This window comes from Phyllostomus discolor, chromosome 2 (assembly GCF_004126475.2).
Source record: "Phyllostomus discolor isolate MPI-MPIP mPhyDis1 chromosome 2, mPhyDis1.pri.v3, whole genome shotgun sequence".
Classification (NCBI taxonomy): Eukaryota; Metazoa; Chordata; class Mammalia; order Chiroptera; family Phyllostomidae; genus Phyllostomus; species Phyllostomus discolor.
The window spans coordinates 117,940,806-117,968,290 of record NC_040904.2 but is presented as its reverse complement, the minus strand read 5'-3'; the positions used below and the strand labels follow the sequence as shown (position 1 = coordinate 117,968,290).

The window sequence follows — 27,485 nt, the reverse complement described above, 5'->3', positions numbered from 1 at the left end:
AAAAGTGAAGGCTATGAAAAGTGAAATAAAGGAAAATGTACAGGGAACCAACAGTGACAGGGTGGAAACCGGGACTCAGATCAACTGTTTGGAGTAGAAGGAAGAAATAAATATTCAACTGGAACAGAATGAAGAAATGAGAATTCAAAAAAATAAGGAGAGGCTTAGGAACCTCCAGGACAACTTTAAACACTCTAACATCAGAATCATAGGGGTGCCAGAAGGAGAAGAGGAAGAGCAAGGAATGGAAAACTTATTTGAAAATGTAATGAAGGAGAACCTCCTCAATCTGGCAAAGGAAATAGACTTCCAGGAAGTCCAGCAAGCTTAGAGAGTCCCAAAGAAGTTGGACCCAAGGAAGCACACACCAAGGCACATCATAATTACATTAACCAAGATTAAAGAGAAGGAGAGAATCTTAAAAGCAAAGAGAAAGGGAGAGAGTTACCTACAAAAGAGTTCCCATTAGACTATCAGCTGATTTCTCAAAAGAAATCTTACAGGCAAGAAGGGGCTGGAAAAAAGTATCCAAAGTCATGACCTACATCCAAGGACCTACATCCAAGATTATCGAGCAAAGGTATCATTTAGATGGAAGGGCAGATCAGGTGCTTCCCAGATAAGGTCAAGTTAGAGGAGTTCATCGTCACCAAGCCCTTATTATATGAAATGGTAAAGAGACTTATCTAAGAAAAAGATGTTCAAAAATATGAACAGTAAAATGACAACAATCTCACAACTATCAACAACTGAACCTAAAAAACAAAAAGAAACTAAGCAAACAACTAGAACAGGAACAGAATCACAGAAATGGAGATCACATGCAGGCTTATCAGTGGGGAAGGGGAGGTGGGGAATGAGGGGAAAGGTATAGGGAATAAGTAGCATGAATGGTAGGTAGAAAATAGACAGGGGGAGGTTAAGAATAGTATAGGAAATGGAGAAGGCAAAGAACTTAATATGTAGGACCCATGGACATGAACTAAGGGGAGTGGAATGTGGATGGGAGGGGGTGTGCAGGGCAGAGAGTAATAAAGGGAAAATGGGATATCTGCAATAGCATAATCAATAAAATATAATTGACAAAAAGAGAGATTTGAAGAAAAAGATAGGTGATGGTTTTCTGTGGGTGAAAGAAGGGTGACCTTGTGAGCTAAGTGACTAACTTTCCCCACACCCTTGTTGCCAAAAACTGTAGTCTGGCTTTTTCTCTTCCATCTCTAAGAGTATATTTTTTGGTGGCCTATCCCCTTGTACTAGTCTAATGTACATGTTCTGACTAAGTTTGGGCCAGTAGAGTATGATACGCCGATTTTTATTGTGGATACACACTTAGGGGCTGCCTAGCAGAGGAGAGAGCACCCAGTGCTTTTAGTAAGCATTCAGCAGATATGGATCTCCCTAGTGATCTCACCCCTTTACTTACATAATCTTAGGCCACGAATGCTGTTAAATTACATATTTTAAATTTTCCCCCCAAGGACATACTTGTTGATTTTATAGGGAGGGGAAGACAGGGAGAGAGAGGGAGAGAACCTCGGTATGGGAGAGAAACATTGATTGATTGCCTCCCATATGCACCCTGACTAGGGAATGAACTCACAACCTAGGTATGTGCCCTGAATGGGAATTGAACCCACAACCTTTCAGTTTATGGGATGATGCTCTAAACAGCTGAGCCATACTGTCCAGGGCTAAATGATCTTTTTCTGTCAAACAATATTTTAACTATTGAAAATCAGTAGAAAGTATTCATGAGTGGAAACTAATTGTGTTTATAAAAAAGTAGAAAACCCACATATTATCTCTACTTTAAAATATTTCTTAAATATTTAAAATATTTAAAAATAGTCTTGATTCTCTACAGATCATTTTATAGAAGAATATATAATTTCATAAAATATTTCTAAGGAAATTATTTGTTATTAAATTTCATAAAATATTTCTAAGGAAATTATTTATTTATTATTATTTAAAGATTTTATTTATTTTTAGAGAGAGGGAAAGGGACAGAATAATCAATGTATGAGAGAAACATCAGTTGGTTGCCTCTTAAGTGCCCCCAACTGGAGACCTGCTAGCAATCCAGGCATGTGCCATGACTGGGAATTGAACTGGTGATCTTTTGGTTCACAGGTGGGAACTCAAGCTACTGATCCCACCAGCCAGGGCAGGAGATTATATTGTTTAAACAGTACTGTTTTCCATGTATTATGTTGTATTCTTAGAGTAATTATGCGAATACAGTTTCATGCCTTTCTCTGTGGACAAGCTGTATTCCATGGCTATGAAGGTTGCTGAGGTTACTGCATTGTAGTTTGCGAGGGTCAGATCTACTGTCTACTAGTTTGAGAGATATGGATATGGAGACTTTGACTTCCTAAGGAAAGCAGTTAAATTTTTTATTTGAAATTAACATTCAAGCAAATTTTTAATCTATTTCATGTTAATTTCCTTTGAAAGTAGTCATACATTAAATTGCTTTTAATGTTTAATTTAGCATTTAAGTCTCCTTTTTTTACTCTTTGCCATGTGGGAGGGGAAGTAGGTGAGAAACTCACTTGTCCACCAGCAGTGCTGCCCTGGATGTGATACCAGCTTAATCTCTCTTATCACAAGTCTCATTGATGTTTGCTTAGAGGAGCAGCTGGAAGTCTGTGTGTACGGCAACATTTCATATAGTTTATTCTTGGTAGTAAAGCTACCAGGGTGAGAGCCAGGCTATTAATAAGAGATAGTCCTCTCCCTGAACAAGAGTATTTTATTTTGTCAGCTGGTGTTAGTGTTTGAGTAGCTTGTGCTTGCAGTAGTACTCTGGTGAGTAAGGCAAGCTATCTCTTAGGGTGTTTTTTCTAGTATCACGAAATCAGTGACTTTTACTAGAAATAAGAATGCTGCTGTTAAGATTTCAATGTGAAGACTTCAGTGTGAAGACAGCAATTACTTAGTTATTAGTAAATTAACTTGTGGGTTTTCAGTACTTCATTAAAAGAGAACAGATTAGATTATTTTATAACCTTGAGGTCTCATTTAATTTCTTCAGCTTATTCTACATATTTAAATTTTCTTTTTGAAATTTATCAACAGCTAGAAATATAGGGAGTACATTGTATATTCATTTTTCACTTTTGTGTTATACAGTGTTAGGTGTAGAGATAAAGGTGACTCATTAATCCAGGTAACATTTACTGATCATCTACTCTTTAGTGATGCTTTAGTTACAGCTTTCCCCTATTAATTGATTACTTATGTTGTGTTTTTAATTTGGTGGAATGTAGATAATTAAGAAGTAGGACCAGAAAAGCCAAAATAAGTGATTTTTAAAAAATATTTTATTTATTCCTTTCTAGAGAGAGGAGAAGGGAGGGAGAAAGAGAGGGAGAGAAACATTGATGTGAAAGAGAAATGTCTGTGGGTTGAATCTCCAACCAGTGACCGAACCTGCAACCCAGGCGTGTGTGCCCTCCCTGGGTATTCAAATGGCAACCCTTTGCTTTACTGGGTTATGCCCAGCCACCTGAGCCACACTGGTCACTGGTCAGGGCTAGGTGACCATAATTATTTTTTATGATGATAAAAAGACTTTTGCATTGAAATTAAGAACAAACTGATAGTAGCCAATGGGGAGGTAGGAGAGGATAATGGGGGAAAAGGGGAAGGGTTGTCAGTAACATGTATAAAGGACACATGGACAAAGCAAAGTGGGGTAGGATCAAGGGTGGAAGTGGGGATGGCTGGGGTTGTGGGCAGTGGTGGAGCGAAAGTGGAGACAACTACTTGAACAGCAATAAAAAAATGTGAGGAAAAAGTACATTTAAATACCTAAGATTTAAAAAAGTCCCTTTGCTTCTTTACCTTATGGGAAACTGCTGCATTTTACATGGCATTTTCACCTGTGTGATTTGATTTGGACCTTAGGACAGTCACATGAATTAGGCAGGGCAGAGGATAGTGACACTTTTTGTAGATGAGAAGATTGAGGCCAAGACATAATGGAGTTGCCCTCAGTTACCTGAAGTGGTAAATCCTGGACTGTCATGACCGAGATTTCCTGACTTCTTTGTCTAAAGTTCCAGCAGTGTCCAACCAGTGGCCACGGGCCACAATGTGGCCTAGGATGACTTGAATGCAGCCCAACACAAAATCTTAAATTTACTTGAAACCTATTTTTTTGCTCATCAGCTTTCTTTAGTGTTTGTATATTGAATGTGTGGTCTAAGACAACTCTTCATCTTCCAGTGTGTCCCAGAGATGCCAAAAGGTTGGACACCTGGTGGGGTTCTTATATTGGACTTTGGAGAGTCCAGCAGTATTTAGAATTTATTTGGGATATAGTTTTAGTAAATTGTGTGATTTGGTTTCTAGCTTGGAAATGAGAATTATCAATTTAGAATATCTGCTTAGTACTAGTCAAGTGAGTGGCAACAACTGAGGACCACCAAAAAAATTGAGTGTGATATATAAATCAAAGAGCCTGGGCTCTGTTGCCACTTGGTCATGGCATGTGAAGCCTGTGAATGTTAGTAGATTCCACGTATTTATATTATAGCATCAGATAGTTAAGTGCCGTGGAAATAAGTCTTTTGGGAACATTTACATGAAGTAAGTTCCATTGAAAATGTTTGCTGCATTTGAAAAATGAACAGATACTCACTTAATTCTTTTTGATCATTTATAAGTCTCAGACTTGTACTAATGGTATTTATACTAGTCTAATTCCTGTAAACTTTAGTAAACAATCTCATAGTCTCCTGTTTATCAGTCAGTCAACTTTGATCAGATTTCATTGAAATTTACCACTCTAAATTATTTAGAAAAGCTTTTGTTTTTGACTCACTTGAGTATCAGATTTACTGTATCCAGTACAGAAATATTAGCTAGCCCTGACTGTGACAGGGCAGAGAGACAGTGCTTGACAGTACTGATCGCTGTGGGGTTCAGAGGTAATGCACTTGGGCTAACCATTTAGGGTTTACAAGTCTAAAGCAAGCATAGGGGAACCTTCTACAGGATAAGAAAAACAAACACTTGTGACCTCACATAGGTGGATTGGGTGCTTCCCCTTTCTCTCCCTTTCCCTCCCTTCTTCCCTCCCTCCTGAGAAGGAGCTGTCCCCTTTTCTGTTTTTAGGATAACATTTTAGTTTGCTGTTTGCTGCAGTAAAATGTATAAAGCTGTACATTTTAGTATAGCTTTAGTTTGCTGTAATGAGCTATTGTCATTATAATGTACCTACTGTGAAAGTAACTTTATTTTAATGAGATTTAATTTAATTGATAATTAAATACTGAAAATGAGTGAACACATTGGGAAATGAGTCTTATATGCATTGTGATGTGTTTAACTCCTTTATGAATAGGAGGGAATACTCTGTTGATACGTGCAGAGGTGCTTTGCTCTTTTGATGCACAATCAATACTCAGTCATTTTTTATTCTCCAGGAATTTCTGTTCTCTTGGCGCCTTTGAGCATTAGTGGTATAGTATGATTAATATTTATGGTACTACTCTCAAGTCCTTTCAGGGCTTCCAAGTTAAGGAGTGATTAAACTATTTGGTGTCATTTAATGATGAAAATCTCTTACTTAGTTCTTTGAAAGCTAGTAATGTGAGGTACATTGAAACCAGAATATTTGATTTCTGGTGACAACTCTAACCATGTTGCACAATTTATTCTCTTGTATTTCTTAAATCTTTGAGTGGTAAATTTGAAAAGAACACAGTTGCTTTAAAAATTTATGGTTTTATTTCATAATTATAAAGAGGAAAGAGGGGAACACAGAACAGGACATCTGGGTTCATGGTAATGGTGTGTATGTAATGTTACCTGTGCGTTAACATATTGGGAAGCTGTGAACAAATGTTAAGAGTAATAGCTTTTGGGTGGTAGGAGTGTGGGCAGTTTTATTCCCTTTGTGCTTTTCTGTACTTTCCCGATTTTTTTTAATAGATGAAGATACATTATTTTTGCAGAAAGAAAATGTTATTTAAAAACAAAATGTTTAGAGAGCTAAGTTTGTAGTAAGACAGTGTTTTGTTTTGATTATCATGGATTAAGAATGTACTTTCTTGCTCTGGCCTGTGTGGCTCAGTTGGAGCGCTGTCCTGTGGACCAAAGGGTCATGTATTCTGTTCCCGGTTGTAGCACACGACTCGGCTGCAGGTTTTGTCCCTGGTCAGGGCAGGTGTGAGAGGCAGCCGATTGATGTTTCTCTCCCTCTAAAATTGATGAGCTTGTCCTTCGGTGAGAATAAAAAAACTACTTTCTTTTTTAAAAGAATATTTTTTATTGATTATGCTATTACAGTTTTTCCCATTTTCCCCCCTCTATTCCCCCTCCACCCTGTCCCTGCAACCCTCCAGCATTCCCCCCATCTTAGTCCACATCCATGGGTTGTACATATAAGTTCTTTGAGTCCTCTGTTTCCCATACATTTTTTATCTCTCCCTATGCCTACCTACTATACTTCTTCCCTGTACCTTTCCCCTCCATTCCCCCCTTCCCCCATCCCACTGAAATCCTTCCAGGTGATATATATTTCTCTGATTTCTGTTCCTGTTCTGGTTGTTTGCTTAGTTTTTGTTTCCATTGTTTTTCTTTTCTTACTAGGTTCATTTGTTGATAGTTGTGAGTTTGCTGTCATTTTACTGTACATGTTTTTTATCTTCTTTTTCTTAGATAATTCCCTGTAACATTTCATATAATAAGGGTTTGGTAGTGAGGAGGCCTTTAACTTGACCTTATCTGGGAAGCACTTGATCTGCCCTTCCATTCTAAATGATAGCTTTGCTGGATATAATCTTGGATGTAGGTCCTTGCCTTTCATGGCTTCAGATACTTCTTTGCAGCCCCTTCTTGCCTGCAAGGTTTCTTTTGAGAAATCAGCTGATAGTCTAATGGGAACTCCTCTGTAGGTAACTTTCCTTTTCTGTTTGCTTTTAAGATCCTCTCCTTGTCTTTAAACTTGGGTAACTTGATGATGTGCCTTGGTGTGTTACTCTTTGGGTCCAACTTGGGACTCTCTGAACGCCTGGGCTTCCTGGAAGTCTGTTTCCTTTGCCAGATTGGGGAAGTTTTCTTCATTATTTGTTCAAATAAGTTTTCAGTTTCTTGCTCTTGTTCTTCTCCTTCTGGCACCCCTATAATTTGGATGTCAGAATGTTTCAGATTGTCCCAGAGGTTTGTAAGAGTCTCTTCACTTTTTTGAATTCTTGTTTCTTCATTTTGATCTGAATGGATGTTTATTTATTCCTTTTGTTCCAAATTGTTGCTTTGAGTCCTGGTTTCCTTCCCATCACTGTTGGTTCCCTGAACATTCTGCTTTATTTCACTTTGGGTGTCCTTCATTTGTTCTTTCATTTTTCAACAAAGCTCAATCAGATCTGTGAGCATTGTGATTACCGGGGCTTTAAATTCTCCATCAGATAGATTGGCAATCTCCTCCTCGCTTAGGTCTCTTTCTGAGGCTCTACTCTCTTCTTTCATTTGGGTCATATTTCTTTGTCTTGGCGTAGCTGATAGGTTGTAAGGGGATGGGGCCTTAGGTATTCACTTGGGCAGGGCAACCCACTTTGCTTCGCAGTGGTGCTGCATATGGGGGGAGGAGCCAGAAAGGGAACGGTGTGGCTTGCCTGCTCATTTCTAGCGCACTTTTTTTTTTAAAGATTTTATTTATTTATTTTTTAGAGACAGAAGTAGGGGGCGGGGGGAGAGAGAGAGAGAAAGAGGAAAGAAGGAAGGAAGAAAGGAAGGAAGGAAGGAAGGAAGGAAAGGAAGGAGGAAGGCAGGAAGGAAGGAGGAAGGAGGAAGGAAGGAGGGAGGAGGATAGGAAGATTGATTCAATGTGCGGTTGCTGGGGGTTCTGGCCTGCAACCCAGGAATGTACCCTGGCTGGGAATCGAACCTGGGACACTTTGGTTCGCAGCCCGCGCTCAATCCACTGAGCTATGCCAGCCAGGGTCTAGTGCACTTTTCAACAGACTGTCCTGTGAGACTGGGAGCTTCTCCTACCATGACAACCCCAGTCGTAGCCCACAGCCACCTCTGAGTCTCCTTAAGTCAGCCCCTTGTGCAGCCTGCTGAGCTGGGCAGCCAGCCCCATCCCCAATATCCATGCATCTTGGAGGTTTTTCTGAGTTGGCTGGCCACCCACCGCCTTACTGGTCTGGTTGTTCGGGTTGATTTTTCCTTTAATTCCTTGATTGTTGGAATTTCATGCAGTTTGATTTTCTGGCGCTTTTGGTTGTTTATTGATCTCAGACTGGTTGTTGTCCTCCTTTTTGTTGTGTGAGGAAGTGAAGGGTTTCTACCTGCACGCCTGTCTTGGCCAGAACTTAAAAAAAAATACTTTCTTTCATGGGTGAATTAGTACTTAAAGTGAATGGTTGCTATTTTGGAGGGATGTCTTTATTGCTACACCTCAAAAGAAATCTCATTCCATTGAGGGTTCCTTGTATGTTTGATAAAATTTTTAGGTAAAGGAGACACTTTGAAAAGTCTTGAGTTTTTCTTAGCAGTCTTAACTTTAAAAAGGGTCTTACGTTTCATTGCTACTGCTCTTTTCCTTTACCCATTTTTTGGCGTCTTGACTACAACACATACATGTAATCTTAGGAAGTGTTTTTTTCACACAAAAGTAAAGCTTTGTTGTGAGTGCATCTTCCTCCCTCCCTTCCCTCATTCGAGGACGTGCTTGCTTATTGATGATGACATGCTTATTTATTTTAGAGAGAGGGGTAGAGAGAGGGAGAAACTTCAAGGTGAGAGAAAAACATGGATCAATTACTTTCCATATGAGACCCCACCAGGGATTGAACCTGCAACCTAGGTATGTGCCCTAATTGGGAATTGAACCCATGACCTTTAGGTTTATGGAAGGATGCTCCAACCAACTGAGCCACACTAGTCAGGGCTCGTTTGTTTATTTATTTATTTAAAATGTTTTATTTATTTATTTTTAGAGAGAGGGGACGGGAGGGAGAAGGAGAGGGAGAGAAAGATCAATGTGTGATTGCCCCCCCCCCACTCCCACCCTGCCAATCTCACCCACTGGGGATCCGGCCCATAACCCAGGCATCTGCCCTGACTGGGAATCGAACTGGCGACCCTCTGGTTCATGGGCAGGCACTCAACCCACTGAGCTACACCAACTAGGGCTCAGGGTTCTTTAAAAAAAATTTTTGTTTTTCAAATTTCTTGACTTGAGTGAGAGAGTCAAACATCGATTTGTTGTTCCACTTATGCATTCATTGGTAGCTTCTTATATGTGCCCTGACCAGAACTGAACCCACAACTTTGACTAATGGGGACAAGGCTCTATAACCAACTGAGCTATCTGGTCAGGGCAGTACAGGTTTCAGTCAGTAGAGTTGTGTTACTGAAAATCTGAATGTGAGCGTAGTTAAAAAAACAAACATGCCGCTTTGTGGTGAATATAATTTGGTAACTAAAAAACTTTGTGGCAAGTTGTAAATTATTTGTGCAAAACTATTATAGATAATTATTTATGAGAATGAGTACTCTGGGTTTATAATATTCTATTCAGTGAGATATTTAGAAAGGACAGGAGGAAAGCTAAAGCTAAATGACATAAAAATGTAGGATACTAAAACTTATTTTCAGAATAACAGGAGGTTGTAATACATTGTGTTAGATCCTTATGAGTTAACTTTTCCCTTTGAATTTTATTAATTTGAATTTAATGCCTGTTCTGCTCACTAAAGCCCAGCTGTATTTAAAAACTACGTCCATAGTTGATCCCATTGTTATTTTAATGTATCTGTGAAGTTTTGATTGGTGGCATTATAATCATTAATATACCATTTTAAAAGAAACTCATTTTTAATTACATTTTTGTTAACTAAAAAAAATGAAGGGATTGTACTTGATGAGTTTCTAAGATCCCTTTAAACTATAAAATGAAATGTAATGAACTGTTTTCTTCATAAGAGGCTCCTCAGTGCCTGGTTCCTTAGACCAGTTTTTTCCTCCACGTGCCTGGGGCCATGCAAAGGCAGTTAAACTTGAATTGTATGCTTCTCTTGACCATTTGTGGAAGAGAGGACATTTTTATATTAAATGTACATTTTGAGGTAAAATTACAAAGTTGAGATTGAAGCAAATAAGAATTTAATTTTTGTAGTTTTAGAGGAAAATTTCAGATATGCAAAAATATACAAAATGGTATATTTTATTGGTCACTCATGTAACTGTCATTCAGCTTCAACTATTAGCAAACTGATGGCAATCTTTGGGAATTTGGTTTTATGTATGTTTGCTAAGATTTGCCAAGATAAGCATCTCTATGGTTAAGGTACTGACATCAGAAGCATTTCTGAACAAAGATGTGGCAGTTGGTGGGTGGGATGACTGTTCAGCTGTTGTGTAAGCTTGCATAAATAGTATCATCTTGACTTTAATCTTTGGTTGTTCAGAGGTAGTGAGCATATTTCTTTTTAACTCCTGGAAATGTGCCCAAATAATTTGTATCCTCTTCATCCATAGCACCTTGACTCTAAATAGTCTGTGAATAGAAATGATGAATTGATATTAGGTGCCTGTTGGATAGAGCTATTGAGAAGGGAAATCTTCATTTTCAATTTGAAGAACTTTCGAGTACTACCTGGTTAATATTTTGGAGACTATAAACTTTTTATTTTTCATCTGTTTGGAAGTACATTTTACCCTTATCTGAGCATAGACAGACCTGGGCTCAATCTCAGCTATCCTTCACTCTTTATGTCTCTGAATCCCACTTCTTTCAAAGGTAAAATGGGGTGTGGATTGTTGTGTGAATTAAATGATACAATGAATTAAACATTGATTGTACTAAAATATCACTTGCACTCTATGATGGAGTTAGGAGTATGACCTGAGTTCAAGTCTTAGATGGATTTGGGTAACTGGAATTAAGAAGGAACTGCTAACAATTACTAGGCCACTAGGAAAGCAGAGCTGATCATTATTCTGTTCATCTGAATTTCTGACCGGAAGATCTAAACATAGAAAATGTTTCATTATGTTTGAACAAAGCATTAGAAAAATAATGCCTCTTAATTATTTCTTATCCAATAATTATAGCAAACTCTGGCCTGTTCTATTCTGACTGCCCTATTGAGTGAATTCTCAAGTTCAAGTAAAACTAGCAACATTGGACTGAGTATGGAATTCCATGGTAACTGCAAAAGAGTTTTTCAGGTATTGGTATATTTGTTCTTATGTTTCAATGATCAGATTGTTCACTTTTTATACAGTCTGTTCCCAGTGCAGTGTGGACATTTATTTCATCTGGTTGAGTGACAGCCTACTCCTGAAGGTTTGTGTTGTGATTTTATAGGATATAATAAAGTGATAGGTTTGGTGAACATAAATGACAATTTAAAGATACTTGTTTAATGATAGTCTAAAGACAGAACAAATAGGAAATAGTACTATAAAGATTCTTAGTTTATTTTGTTCATACAGTGTTTAGATAACATTGCTTCAATTGGTGGGATTTTGCTGGCCTTAAAAATAGGCCTGGCAGAATGCCCACGAGGGCTGTGTATTTAAAATGTTATTGCAGATGGTGTGGGCTCTTTGTCTTGTGTGTATTGTTTGGCTCTGAAGTATGTTATATGAAGGCACTGGCTTAAATCCAAGGGGCCTGCACTAGATCAACTGACCCCTCCAGCTCTGTCTAGTTGTCAGATATTCTCCTCTCCACAGAATAGCCCTCATGTCACAGTAAATGTGTTCAAACTGATGTCATTTGAAAGTTCACTGGGGTGAAAATTATGAGCAGGCCTGAAAATGGAAAATGTTCCTAAAGAAATAGTGTTTTCCATTGAAAATATTAAGGTTTTTGCTTTGTGTTTTTTTTTTCTTTTATGGTTCTAAAAGAGAATGCATTTTGAATAAGCCTTTGACATAAAAATACTTGTGACTTACTCACTGCAGGAAGAAGACCTTCGTCAGATCTTCATGTTGACAGTGGAAGTTCTGCAGGAGTTCAGCAGGCGGGAAAACCTCAGTGCTCAGATGTCCTCAGTATTTCAGCGCTACCTTGCGCTTGCCAATCAGGTCTTGAGCTGGAACTTTCTTCCTCCAAATCATATCCTTTAACGACGTAATAGATGCCAATTATATCTGAAAGTACCCTGTCTCTGTGGTTTATAAAACATGTTGAAAGAAAACAAGTGTTTTTATTTTATTTTTTATTATTTAAAGATTGTATTTACTTATTTATTTTAGAGAGAGGGGGAGGGAGGGAGAAAGAGAGGGAGAGAAATATCAATGTGTGGTTGCCTCTAACAACCCCCTGCACTGGAGACCTGGCCTGCAACCCAGGCCTGTGCCCTGACTGGGAATTGAATTGGCCACCCTTTGATTCTCAGGCTGGCACTCAGTCCACTGAACCACACCAGCCAGGGCAGAATACAAGTGTTTTTAGAAGTGCAATTCTTTTATTTTATAATACACAGTGCAGTGGACTACTTAGGGGATCAAATGGAAAACTTGGCTGGATGTTGGGACTCTTGCTCCCTAAAGAAGAGCAATAACTCTTAGGCAGAAAAAAGAGAAAGATAGGAAGTACATTTCCATCAGGCAACTGAGTTGTTTTCTGCTAGTACAATGTAATGACATGGAATTTTTTTTTTACATTTTTTTATTGTATTTTTTTCATTATCATTTATCCCTCTGTACCCTCTTCCACCTTCACCCACCCTGCTGCCCCTTGGATTTTTTGAATGACTTTCCTTAAGGGTAGTTTGGTGTTCTCTAACTTGATCTTTATGGTGACAGTATACAAGTGTAGGTAATAAGGTAGTAATGTTTATTCTTCGAAGATCTTTTCCAATATAAAAATATAAAAAATTTTATTCCTAGCAAATTATTTATAAGTAGTACAAAAGCAATTTAAGTGGGTTAGGTTACAAATAAAAATATTTGCTTTTTTATCAGTTACTGAAGTGGGGAAGTTTGTATTTTGGAAAGCACCTCCTTAGTTTAAAGTTTACAGTTTGTTCTTCCAGAGCACTTTTGCCCATTGATAGAGATTGAAGGCTGTGCCGTGTGCATCTAGGTTCAATTTCAGCTGATCAAAGGCAAATTACTTAACTTCTCTGAGTCTCAGTTTTTCCAAATGTAAAATGGAGATGTGGATTAAATGAAACAATACATTTCTCACACTCAGGAGTTAGCCACTATTTGTTGAGCTCCTAATAGTCTCCTTAAATAAAGAAGTTCATGCATATGCTAGCTACCTGCATATGCTCTTTTTTCTTGATCTGACACATTCCCTTTGGTACAGGAAATTACAGTAAGTTTAACTTCATCTGTTCTAGATGTCTTTAACAGCCCTGTCCCAAAGGCAGTTACAGTGAACTGCTGCTCTGTGGGCAGAGCTTACAGGAGGGTTATCACTTTTTCCATTTATCCTTTGTCTCTAATCACCTTTCTCTTAGCAATCAATTTTTATAGCTTCATTACTTATTTTGGTTGTTAAGAAGCACATAAGAATTCTTATGTGCACTTTTAAAAAAATTCCCTTTTGGATGTTGTAGTATAATCTTTGCTTCAGTGTTTATTAATAAAAAGATGTTGAAAAACTTTGAGACAGGTTTATAAAGTAACAGGCCATGTGGCGCTATCAAAATATTAATTATATATGTAGGGAAAATCCACAAAAGTCACAACGCACACATTATAGCCAATTTTATTTTATTTTATTTTAAAAAAATTTTTAAAGATTTTATTTATTTTTAGAGAGGGAAGAGAGGGAAAAAGAGAGAGAGAGAGAGAAACATCAATGTGGGGTTGCTGGGGGCCGTGGTCTGCAACCCAGGCATGTGCCCTGACTGGGAATCGAACCTGTGATGCTTTGGTTTGCAGCCCGCGCTCAATCCACTGAGCTACACCAGCCAGGGCTTATTGTAGCCAATTTTAAACTCTGTGCTTAAGGGCAAAAGGTAGTTGACTGAAGTGTGACTATTTTGTAAATGAAAACAGTGTTCTGGAGTTTGAATACAGTTTTTCTAAAGGTAAGATATTTTTACAAAGTGTTTAGATAAAGCTTTGGAAAACCTGTCATCTAAAAATTATAACCACAGGAACAATGTTAACTAAAAAGGAAGTAACTCCTTGTGTGAAGAGAAGTAAGTAGCTCTGCATCTTGACTTGGGATATTCCGCTTCCTGATTGCAGTGAGTTTTGACATGACTGTGGTATCACATAGCAGCCGTTTGCTAGATTGCTGAGCCATGGGTGAGCGACTGAGTCCTTCCCTAAGTGGGTTAATTAGCTCCTTTAAGTGTAGGAGAAGGAACGTGGCAGTGGAATTAAACTAAGTCACATTTTCAGGGTAAATTAAGAAAATTAGTTTCAAAAATTCCAGCTCCGTCTGGTATAATTTCTAATTTTAGCAGTTATTTGGAGATTTATTCAATCAGTGGGGGGAAAATCGAATAACTATTTAGCTTTGTACCTTGTAGAGGGTCTAATGATCAAATTTAACTTAATGTATACAGGGTGAAGCAAAAGTAGGTTTTCAATTTATCTTTTAAACTGTGTAAGACACAGTTTATTTTTGTGTTAAAAACTATTTATTAGTTATTATATTCCATACAAACCACTGTAAACTCACTTTTGCTCCACCCTGTATTCTGTTGATGGCTTTAAAAATGTTTCTCTTTTAGGATAGACAGATTAATAGTAGGTAGGCCTTATAAAATAATGAATATTTTTTAATCAAATATATGTGATCATTTAGAATGGTATCATGATAAATGAAGCTATATTAAATTATCAATATCAATCCTTATCTGTAATTTATAATTTTTTGTAATCAGCTTTCTTTTTTTGGATCTTTTTATTTTGATGTAATTTTAAACATACAGAAATACTATAAAAGTAGTTCAAAGAATTGTCATATGCTCTTTACCAAGATTTACTGATACTCACATTTCGTCCCATTTATTTTTCTTCCCCCCACACACACGTTTGTACTCATATACTTTTATGTATATATTTAAACACATTCTTCTTCTTCCTGAACCATTTGAGAACCGTTGCAGGTGTTATACCCCTTTACCTCTGAATACTTCCCTGTGGGTTTTCCTGTGATTAAGAATTTTGAAATCTGTGGTTCTTATAGAATGTCTTGAAAAACTATAGTACAGTTTTCAAAATCAAGAAATTAAATGTTGATATAATATTATTGGATTTACAGTCCTTATTCAAGTTGTCAGTTGTCTCAGTAATATCCTTTTTAGCTATATTCAGTACATTGTATTTAGTTGTCCTAAGTCATCTTTGATCTGGAACAATTCCTCAGTTTTGTCTTTCATGAATTTGACATATTTGAAGAATGTAAGTCAATTCTTTAAAAATGTCCCTTACCCTGGCTGGTGTGGCTCAGTTGGTTGGGGCATAGTTCGAACCCTGGTCAGGGCACATACCTAGGTTGCGGGTTTGGCCCCAGGTCAGTGTGCACAAAAGAGGCAACTGATTGGTGTTTCTCTTCTTCTCTTTCTCCCTCGTTTCCCTTCTCTCTAAAGTCAGTAAGTATGTCCCTGGGTGAGGATTTTAAAAAGTCCCTTAATTTGGGTCTGTGTGATGTTTCCCTGTGATTAGACTCAGGTTACTCACTTTTTTTGTAAGACCATATCACAGTAATGACATTGTCTCCTTCACAGTACTTTATGTCAGGAGGCACATTGTGTTACCCTGTCTCATTGAGGGAGTATCCACATTGATGGCTTGGTTAAGAAGGTGTCTGCTTAGTTTTTCCTGCCCCCAAACACATGGCGACTACTGACCTTTAATCTGTTTCCATAGTTTTATCTTTTCCTAGTTAGAATCAGATGATATGTAGTCTTTCAAATTGGCTTTTTTCCACTTTCATGCTTTTAAAGTTTCTCCATGTCTCTTCAGGACTTGATAGCTCCTTTTTCTTTTTTTAATCACTGAATAATATTCCATTGTCTGGATAATAGTTATGCATTTAACTATGGAAGGACATCCTGATTGCATTCAAGTTTTGGCAGTTATGATGAAACATCCATGTGTAGTTTTTGTGTGAACATAAATTTTTGACTCCTCTCCTTTAGGTCAATACATACCAAGGATCACAGACGAGTATTTTAGTTTTGTAGGAAATTGCCAAATATTTCTAAAGTGACTGTATCATTTTGTATTTCCACCAGCAGTGGATGAGAGTTCCTGTTGCTCTACTTCCTCATCAGTACTTGGTGCTGTCAGTGTTCTGGATTTCGGACATTTTAATAGGTGTGTAGTGGCGTCTTACTTGAATTTATATTTCCCTGATGACATATGGCGAGGACCATCTTTTTAATTGCTTTTTTGCATCTGTATATCTTCTTTGGTGAGGTGTCTGTCAAGGTCTTTGGCCCATTTTTTTAATCAGGCTGTTTGTTTTCTTATTGTTGAATTTTAAGGGTTCGTTGTATATTTTGGGTAAGTCTTTTGTCAGAAGTATATTCTGCAAATATTTTCTCCCAGTCTTCAGTATATCATCTCATTTTCTTGACCTTGTCTTCCACAGAGCAAGTTTTTAATTTTAATGAATTTCATCTAATTTCTTTTTTTCATGGATCATACCTTTTGTATTATATCTAAAAGTCATTGCCAAACCATTAGCCACCTAGTTTTTCTCCTATATTTTAGGAATATTATAAATTTTGGCATTTTACGTTTAGGTCGTGATCTATTTTGAGTTTATATTTGTGAAAAGTACGAGGTCTATGTCTAGATAGTCTTTTTTTTTGCATGTGGATGTCCAGTTGTTTCAGCACCATTTATTGAAAAGACTGTCATTTCTGCCCTGGCTGGGTGGGTTAGAGCATTGTCCATACACCAAAAAAAAGGTTGCGGGTTCGATTTCCTGGTCAGGGTGCATATAAGATACAACTAATCGAAGTTTCTTTCTCATATCGATGTTTCCCTCCCTCCTTTTGTCATTCCCTCTCTTTCTAAAATCAATGAACATATCCTCATGTGAGGATTAAAATAAAATGGAAAAGATTGTCATTTCTGCACTATATTGCCTTTGCTTTTTTATCAAAAGATCCTTTGACTACATTTATATGAGTCTATTTCTGGGCTCTCTGTTCTGTTTCACAGAATCTATTTGTCTATTCTTTCACCAGCACTACACCATCTTGATTACTGTGGCTTTACAGTAAATTGAATTGTATCAATTTTACAACTTTGTTCTTGACCTTAAGGTCACAAAAATTTAATCTTATATTTTTTTCTAAGAGTTTTATAGTTTTAACTCTTACATTAGTTCTATCACCCATTTAATTTTTGTATATGGTATAAAGTAAGGGTTCAACCTGTGTAAAATCACCTGAGTATAAATACACCAGTGTATTTCTTGTTTCTGAATCCTGTTTCATTGATCTGACTTTATGCCAGTGCCACACTGTCATGATTACTGAAGCCTTGTAGTAAGTTTTGAAATCAGGAAGCATGAGTCCTTCAACTTTGCTCTTTTTAAAGATTATTTTTTCTTTTCTGCGTTCTTTGCATTTCCATATGAAATTTAGAATCTATTTATGCAAAAAAAAAAAAAATCACCTGCACAGGTGATTGTGTTGAGGCATAGATCAGTTCAGGAGTCTTGTGATGTTGACAATGTTAAGTTTTTGATCCATGAACATAGAGTCTTACCATTCATTTAGATCTTTAATTTTTTTCAACACTGTTTTCAGGGCAGAAGTTTAGGACTTTTTTTTGCCATGTATAGCACATTTTTTTTGCCCAAATATTTGAGGGAAAAATAAAGATGTACATTATACATGAGTATAATTATGCACTGTGGGTATAATAATGGGCATAATCCTGCGTATAATGTGCACAAAAACATGGGGAACAAAATGCATAGCAAAATGCAGTATTCATTGCTAGTGTATAGAAATAAAACTTTTTTTTTTAAAAGATGTTATTTATTTTTAGGGAGGGAAGGGAGGGGGAGAGAGAGAGAGAGAGAGAGAGAGGGAGAGAGAGAGAGAGAGAGAGAGAGAGAGAGAGAGAGAGAGAGAGAGAGAGAGAGAAAGAAAGAAAGAAAGAAATATCAATGTGCGGTTGCTGGGGGTTATGGCCTGCAACCCAGGAATGTACCCTGGCTGGGAATTGAACCTGGGACACTTTGGTTCCCAGCCCGTGCTCAGTCCACTGAGCTATGCCAGCCAGGGAAATAAAACGTTTTTAAGTTATTTTATTTTATTATTTATTGATTAATTTTTTTTTACATTTTTTTCTGAGGGAGAAACATCAATTTGCTCCACTCACCCATGCGCTCATTGATTGATTTCTGTATGTACCCTCACCTGGACACCTCAAACCTGCAACTTCGGTGTATCAGGAGATGCTCCAACCAACAGAGCCATCATGGCTTAGAAATAAATAAAATTAATATATTTTATTAATTATGCTATTACAGTTGTCCTATTCCCCCCTTCATTTCCCTCCACCCTACACACCCCCTCCCACCCACATTCCCCCGCTATAGTTCATGTCCATGTGTCATAAGTTCTTTAGCTTCTACATTTCCCATACTATTCTTGCCCTACCCCTGTCTGTTTTCTACCTACCATCTATGCTACCTATTTTCCGTACCTTTTCCCCTTCTCTCCTCCTCCTACTCCCCTGTTGCTAACACTCCATGTGATCTCCATTTCTATGGCTCTGTTCTTGTTCTAGTTGTTCACTAAGTTTCTTTTTGCTTTTGTTTTAGGTGTGGTTGTTAATAATTGTAGGTTTACTGTCATTTTACTATACATGTTCTTTATCTTCTTTTTCTTAGATAAGCCCCTTTAACATTGCATAAAATAAGGGCTTGGTGATGATGAACTCCTTTAACTTGACCTTATCTGAGAGGCACTTGATCTGCCTTCCATTCTAAATGAAAGCTTTGCTGGATAGAGTAATCTTGGATGTAGGTCCTTGCCTTTCATGATTTGGAATACTTCTTTCCATCCCCTTCTTGCTTGCAAGGTATCTTTTGAGAAATCAGCTGACAGTCTGATGGGAACTCCTTTGTAGGTTACTGTCTCCTTGTCTCTTGCTGCTTCTAGGATTCTCTCCTTCATTTTTACCTTGCCTAATGTAATTATGATGTGCCTTGGTGTATTCCTTCTTGGGTCCAACTTCTTTGGGACAGTCTGAGCTTCCTGGACTTCCTGGAAGTCTATTTCCTTTGCCAAATGGGGGAAGTTCTCCTTTATTATTTGTTCAAATAGGTTTTCCACTGGTTGCTTTTCCTCTTCCTTTCCTGGTATCCCTATAATTCACCTGTTGGAATGTCTAAAGTTGTCCTGGAGGTTCCTAAGCCTCTCCTCATTTTTTTGAAATCTTATTTCTTCATTCTTTTCTGGTTGGTTGTTTTTTTCTTCCTTCTGGTCCACACCATTGATTGGAGTCCCAGTTTCCTTCCCATCACTATTGGTTCCTTGTGCATTTTCCTTCATTTCTCTTATCGTAGCCTGCATTTTTTCATCTAATTTGTGACCAAATTCAACCAATTCTGTGAGCATCCTGATTACCAGTGCTTTGAACTGTGCATCTGATAGGTTGGCTATCTCTCGGTCGCTTAAAAAAAACTGGCTCTGGGGCTTTTAATTCTGTTTGAGCCATCTTTTAAATTTAATTTTATTTTTTCCTTTGGTCTGGTTGCGCCTGTTACATATGAGGGACGGAGCCTTAGGTGTTCATCAGGGTGGGGTACTCCAGTCGCTGGGTTGTGACATTGTATGTGGGTGTGGGGTCTGAGAGGGAACAATGGCGCTTGCTCTGCTCTCTATGGGACCTCAGTCCCTTCCCCTGCTTCCCCCGAGCAAACCGGGCCCCTCTGGTGTCAGTTCCTGTGTAGATGGGCTTGTGCACACTGTGGGACCCTCCAAGAACCTCTCTTGACAGGCTGGGAGTCCCTCTCTGCTCCTCAATCCCCACAGGTGTCCTCAATCAGAGCCCCAAGGCTCTGTTTCCCAGTGCTGTGATCCTGGGTTGCGCACAGTGCCTTGCTTCACAATTGCTGCCTCGCTGGGTCTGCTGTTTGCCACCTCTTGGCCACCTCCCAGCTGCCCATTGTGGGCTCAGGGTCCAACCGCTTGGAAGCGCTGGGTCCCAACACTCTCCAGTCTCCATGCTGCAACCTTCGCCTGGCTGCCCGACTCTGCCCCTCCTACAGGTCTGGATGAATGCGTCTATTTTCCTGGTTGTCCGATTTCCATTCAGATCAATTTTCTGTCTGATCTGGTTGTTATATTGTCTCTAAATTGTTGCTGACCTTATTTTGGTTGTGTGACGAGGCACAGTGTGTCTACCTATACCTCCATCTTGGCCGGAAGTTGAAATAAGAAATTTTTAATGTTGATCTTGTACTGTGTAATCTTGCTAAGCTTGTTTATTAGCTCAAATACTATTTTATTGTATTTAAGGCTTTTTCTGTATACATGATATCATCTGCAAACTTTCCTTTTTACAAATTTTGACCTTGAGGATATGTTTATTGACAAGAGAGAAAGAGGTGGGCGGGGTGGGGGAGGTAGAGATCAAGTCATTGATTGGTTTCCTCTGTATGTGCCCTGACCAAGAATCAAACCCACAACCCTTTGGTTCTGGAGTTGATACTCCAGCCAACTGAACCACTTGGTCAGGGCTGCAGACTATTTTTTAAAAGAATTATTGTATGTAGGTTTTATATGTATAGAAGATGATTTATGAAAGTATCCTCCCCTTTAAGCCTGGGTGTAGAAGAAAGTATATAACTCCTGGGATTTGGTGGCTGTTTAAATCACCCTGGCCCAGTGAGCTAATTCCTTAGCCATTGTGCTCTATTTCACTTTCTCAAAAAAGACTGAAATGAAATCTACCTGTTTTTTACTGTGTTTTAGGTCATTGCTTTGCAAAGAAACTATCACTGTCTTGACCAATGCCCTGTTGCCTGTCATCCTTATTTTAAAATAGGCTCTGAGATCCTGGGTGGTCTTATCTCTGTCTGTCTCAAAGCTCACTCTCCTAGTTAGAACTGCATCCCTAGGCCCTGTTTTCTTCTACCCTGGTGCCTTTGCCCATGGAGTGTCTCTGCCCGGGCACCTTCTCCTCTTCTTTGCTTAGTCCCTTCCTAATTGAGCCTCAGTTGTGTACCCTAGACCAGGTCAGTTTTCTTGTGTTGTGACTTCTCATATGTTTGTTACATATGCTTTACTTCTACTTGGCTCACTTTTCAGGTTTAAGTTTTCATTTGTTAGCTGATGAGTAGTATCTGTTAACCCACTGGTTTGGGAGATCACAAAGCCACAGGTCATGCTTTGTTTGCTGAATTGTTAGCACCTTGCATAATATCTAGCACATAGTAATAGATGCTCAGTGATATCTGTTGTTTAATTATTGAGGTGAGATGTTTCAGAGGTATTATCTCAGCTCTTAGATGTCTGTTTATGCTGCTAATATTGTTTAGCTAGTGGTTCACCTGATGTCCATAAATGCTTAAGGGTTTTGGCAGTGCTAATCATAAATGACAATATCATTTTGTAATAAGAATGTTTGGCAGGTATGGTTGGTATGTTGGCTTCAGTGATATTTCTATTTTTAGTTTGGTCACACTGCTTTTTATTGGTATTCTATTTTTGTGGATCTGATTTGGTTTTGGTAAAAAAATAACTTTTTTAACTCAGTCTCTTGGGGAAGGCTAACTGGATTATAAAATAGTAGTGGGATATAGACGCCTTCCTCTAAACTAGGATTTTCAGTAAAGCCAGCATTACTATTTGGAAGTAAGGCTTGGGAAAACATCCTGGTGAGGTCAGCTCTCCTTTATTTCAAAGGACTTCTGGTTACTTGGATTAAGTGCTATCTGTAAGACTGGGGTCGTGGGATTTGTGTTTTGTTAAGAAGAAAACTGGGCTTCACTTGCTTCTGAAGCTTTGTTTTTACTAATGAGGTAGCATAAAAAATATGGGAGGATGGAGAAATCATTTATTACTTTTGTAAAATGTGCATTGTGGCCACAAGCCTGCATTGTGAAGTGCATACTAAGAGTAGGCAATGGAAAATTTCAGACTCTCCATATGTGCTCAAGGACAGTTTGTAGGCATTGCATGACTCATTTAATTGTCTTTTTACTGTTGGTCACCAGCACAAATGATACCCTTACTGAAGGTGTTAGTAAATGAAGAAGAACTCATTCCATATTGTAAGAACACATGTATTTCCAAAGATGTATTTTCCTTTCATGTTAAGAGGCATGTACTTTGGTAATATGGTGTGTTGTTTGAGACAGAGACTAAATATGGTTTATCCACTGAGTCAGTAGCCAGTGGGTGACTAATATCTGTCTTCTGAGTGTGCTTGTCTCTGGTCCCAGCTCTAGAGCAGGGCAAGTGCCACATTTTACATGCCTTTGACTTCTCAGAAGGTGACAAGCTTTACTAAATGGGAAATTTTAGAGCTCAATAGGATGGTCATGGTTTAGATTTGGTGAAAACATGGAACACTGAAGTAAGATTAAATGTTGAAGACAAATTTAAAAAAGGCCTAGGATTATTAAAAGACTGAAAGTACCTTTGCACGCCTGTCTTACTTGTTGAATTTTACTTTATTTGTTATAGATTAATAATTCTGGTATATAAATTACCTGAGTTCATTGCTCTTTTTAGGAAAATGTGTAAAGCCATAGTCTAAGAAAATTCTTTTTTAAAATTAATTATTTTATTGTTGTTCAATTACAGTTGTCTGCATTTCCCCCCACCCCACCATTTCCTCCCACCTCCTTCCCTTGCTTCCATCTCCCCCTTGGTTTTGTCCATGTGTTCTTTATAGATGTTTCTGAAAACCCTTCCCCCCATTATCCCCTCCCACTTCCCCTCTGGTTACTAGAAAATTCTTGATTTAAAATCTGATTTAATTTTTTTTAAGTATATGTTATTGATTTTGCTCTTACAGTTGTCCCAATTTTTTTCATCCCTTTATCTGCCTCCTCCCTGTACCCCCCAATCCTCCAGCATTCCCACCCACCCTTAGTTCATGTCCATGGGTGGTACATACATGTTCTTTGGCTTCTCCATTTCCTATATGATTCTTAATCTCTCCCTGTCTATTTTGTACCTACTGTTTATGCTTCTTATTCCCCGTACCTTTTCCCCTACTCTCCCCTCTCCCTCCCCACTGATAACCTTCTATGTGATCTCCATTTCTGTGATTCTGTTCCTGTTCTAGTTGTTTGCTTAGTTTTTGCTTTTGTTTTTTAGGTTCAGTTGTTGATACTTGTGAGTTTGTTGTCATTTTACTGTTCATAGTTTTTGAATTTCCATTTCTTTTATGTTTCTCTAACATTTCCTATAATAAGGGCTTGATGGTGATGATGAACTTCTCTAACTTGACCTTATCTGGGAAGCACTTTATCTGCCCTTCTATTCTAAATGACAGCTTTGCTGGGTAGCGTAATCTTGGATGTAGGTCCTTGCCTTTCATGACTTTGGATACTTCTTTCCAGCCCCTTCTTTTCTGTAAGATTTCTTTTGAGAAATCAGCTGACAGTCTGATGGGAACTCCTTTGTAGGTAACTCTCACCTTTTTTCTTGCTGCTTTTAAGATTCTCTTATCTTTAATCTTGGCTAATGTAATTATGATGTGCCTTGGTGTGTTCATCCTTGCGTCCAATTTCTTTGGGACTCTCTGGACTTCCTGGGCTTCCTAGAAGTCTATTTCCTTTGCCAGATTGGGGAAGTTTTCCTTTATTATTTGTTCAAATAAGTTTTCAATATCTTGCTCTTCTTCTTCTCCTTCTGGCACCCCTATGATTTGGATGTTGGAATGTTTAAAGTTGTCCCAGAAGTTCCTAAGCCGTTCCTTGTTTATTGCATTCTTGTTTCTTCATTCTTGTTATGGTTGAATGTTTATTTCTTCCTTTTGTTCCATACTGTTGATTTGAGTCCTGGTTTCCTTCCTTACACTGTTGGTTCCCTGTATATTTTGCTTTATTTCACTTTGTGTAACCTTCATTTCTTCCTTCATTTTGCGACCATACTTAACCATTTCAGTGAGCATCCTGATTACCAGTGTTTTGACTCTGCATCACACAGGTTGGCTGTCTCCTCGTCTCTTAGTTTTTTTCCTGGAGTTTTGATATGTTTTTTCATTTGGGCCATATTTCTTTTGACTCCAGGTACCTGCTGGATGGTAAGGAGTGGAACGTTAGGTATTCACCAGGGCGGAGCAACCCTCTTTGCTCTGCTGTGGTACTCTATGTGGGAGAAAGGTCAGTGAGGGAACAGTGCCACTTGCTCTACTCTTACCTCACTTCTCATCACTTGCCTGGCTTCCCACAAGCAGATTGTGCCCTTTCAGATGCTGATTCCCAGGTGGGTGGGTTTGTGTATGTTTTAGGATCCTGTGGGTCTCTCCAACTAACTCTCCTGTGAGACTGGGAGTTTCTTCCACTGTTACAACCCCCACAGACTTTTTACAGCCAGGGGTTTTGAGTGTTTAGTTTCTCCACACTGAAATCCTGGGTTTCACGGTGTCTTGCTCCCCCATTGTTCCTCCCAGCTTATCTGTGCACCAATGTGGGATCACCCTCGTGGTCTACCACTTTGCCTGCCTGGTCTTCCAACCTTCACCTTGCCACAGGTCCTTCCCCCTGGCTGCTCCACTCTGCCTGTCTGGATGAATATTTCTTTAACTCCTTGGTGTTGGATTTCCATGCAAATGATTTTCTGGCAGTTTGGGGTGTTCTTTGTTTTTAAGTTGGTTGTTATCCTTCTTTTGGTTGTGCAAGGAAGCAAAATGTTTCTGCCTACGCCTTCATCTTGCCCGGAACTCTCTAAATTTTTTAAATGATCACTATTTAACTTGTGTTAATATGTTGTAACTTGCAAGTATCCTAAAATATGACAGGCACATAATAGGTATAATAAATGATTAATTACTAAATAATCACTTCATTGTTAGACTTTTCTTTCATTGGTGACATATTTGGATAAAAAAGATGAAGCCAATACAATGTCCAGATATTATGACATTTGAAGGTAGAACTATAAACTTCAACTTTTGAAAGCTTTCAAAAAGAAACTATTATTTTATTTAAAACTGTTGTTTTTAAAAGAAACTATTGCTTTATTCAAACTTTATATCATTTTTAAAAATACTGTGTTAAGAATAGAAGTCCTAACTTTTGGCTTTCAGCTTAAAGGAGGCATAGGTGCAACTTTGTCCAGTCTTCCTGAATTGGGATTCATCCCATACCAGCTGCCTCTAAGGTTTGACCCCCAAGGAGATCAAAGTCATATATCTGAGGTGCGCTGGTGGGAAGTTGCTGCCATGTCTACTCTGGTGCCCAAGATCAGCCCCCTGGGTTTGTCCCCAGAAAAGGTTGTGATGACATCGCCAAAGCAACCGGTAATTGGAAGGGCCTAGGATTACAGTGAAACTGACCATTCAGAACAGGAAGGTCAGTTTAAGGTAGTGCCTTCTGTCTCTTCAGTGATCATCAAAGCCCTCAGAGAACCACCACAAGACAGAAAGAAGCAAAAAAAACATTAAGCACAATGGGAATATCACTTTTTTTTTAAAAATCTTAAAATCCTTTTTTTTTTAAAGATTTTATTTTATTTTTAGAGAGGGAAGGGAGGGAGGGGGGAGGGAGAGAGAGAGAGAAAGAGAAAGAGAAAGATTCAATGTGCGGTTGCTGGGGGTTCTGGCCTGCAACCCAGGAATGTACCCTGGCTGGGAATTGAACCTGGGACACTTTGGTTCCCAACCTGTGCTCAATCCACTGAGCTATGCCAGCCAGGGCGGGAATATCACTTTTGATGAGATTGTCAAAATTGTCTGACAGATATGGCACTGATACTTAGCTAGAGAACTCTCTGGGACCATTTAAGAGATCCTGCAGACGACCCAGTCTGTGGGCTGCCATGTCGATGGCTGCCACATTCATGACATCATGGATACCATCAACAGTGGAGCAGTGGAGTGCCTGGTTGGTTAAGAACTACACAGGAAAATGTTTCAATTAAAGATCTCTTGACCAAAAGAAAAAGTCCTAGGTTTCTGAATTTTCATGGTACTTTAAAAAATTTTTATTTGTTTTTTAACCCTCATCCAAGGATATGTTTATTGATGTGTGTGAGAGAGAGAGAGAGAGAGAGAAACATCGATTGGTTACCTCCCATATGTGCCCTGACCAGGGATTGAACCCTCAGCCTTTGGTTTACTAGATGATGCCTGAACCAACTGAGCCACTTGGCCAGGGCTTTTTGTTTTATTTTAATATTGTACATTGAGAATCACCTGGAGGAATGGAATTTTGAGGTCTTATACCCATAAAAAATAATTGATAATACTATATTAAAATTTGAATTGTCCTAATTATTTACATTATTTTAAATATATTTGAGTATTCTATTCATATTATAATATACTTCTAATTAGTTTATAAAATTGAAAAGTAATATGTGAACATTCATAGTACTCTTTTCAGGTAGCACAGAAGAGTCCTGTTGGCCTGCTGTTCAGAGGCAGCAACTTCAACAGTTTCCTCACACAGTCTGCTAACTAAAACATACTGGGTTTTTGTTTGTTTGTTTTTTGTTCTTTTGAGAAGGGAGAAGGGAGGGAGAGAGGGGGAGAGAAACATCGATGTGAGAGATCAACATTGATGGATTGCTTCTGGCATGAGCCCCAACTGGGGACCAAAATTGCAAACTAGGTATGTGTTCTGACTGGGAGTTGAACCCACCACCTTTCAGTTTATAGGACCATGCTCCAGCCACACCAGCCGGGGATAAAACATACATTTCTTGTTGGAATAGCACTGTTCTTAAAATTTTCATTACATTTATTATTCTCTTGTTCTTTTTGTTGTTTTTATGTTTATTTTTATGAAAATACTTATGGGGATAATTACATATATTTTTTTAGTAGAGAGATATTATATATAATTAAGTTATATGGTTGCAACTTATACAAAGTAGAATATGTGCATTTTTATTATGAGAATGTGGTATTGGTGGTGGTAGTACTGGGCTGAGTGACAGGGATGGGTGGTGGTTCTTCGAAAAATATCAGCATGACTCTTTGTGAATGAGGTGCCTTAAAAATGAACTTTCTTGATTGGAAGGCAAACTTCATGCCAGAAAAAACCCGTTCCAGGTTTGGAGCTGGAAAATAAAACCACATATAGACCTAGTATGTTTTTTTTAAAAGATTTTATGTATTTATTTATTTATTAATTTATTTATTAGAGAGGGGAAGGGAGGGAGAAAGAGAGAGACAGTAACATCAATGTGTGGTTGCTTCTCATGTGGCCCCCACTGGGGACCTGGCCTGCAACCCAGGAATGTTCCCTGACTGGGAATTGAACCTGTGATGCTTTGGTTCACAGCCCATGCTCAATCCACTGAGCTGTGCCAGCCAGGGCAGACCTAGTATTAATCAGGGTGTTATATTGTGAGTGAAGGTCACATTGTTAACAACCTTAG

The 27,485-nt window shown here is 38.4% G+C and overlaps 1 protein-coding gene across 3 annotated transcripts in view; it reads left to right on the top strand.

Annotated features, from left to right (window-relative positions):
- The window catches only part of XPO4 (exportin 4), a 114,440-nt gene that overhangs the window by 28,720 nt on the left and 58,235 nt on the right, over nucleotides 1-27,485 (top strand). For all 3 annotated transcript variants that reach the window (XM_028531894.2, XM_036018407.1, XM_036018406.1), the window contains 2 exons: nucleotides 11,080-11,196; nucleotides 11,938-12,091. In XM_028531894.2, the coding sequence (XP_028387695.1) occupies nucleotides 11,080-11,196; nucleotides 11,938-12,091 (271 nt within the window). The remainder of the gene's footprint in view (nucleotides 1-11,079; nucleotides 11,197-11,937; nucleotides 12,092-27,485) is intronic.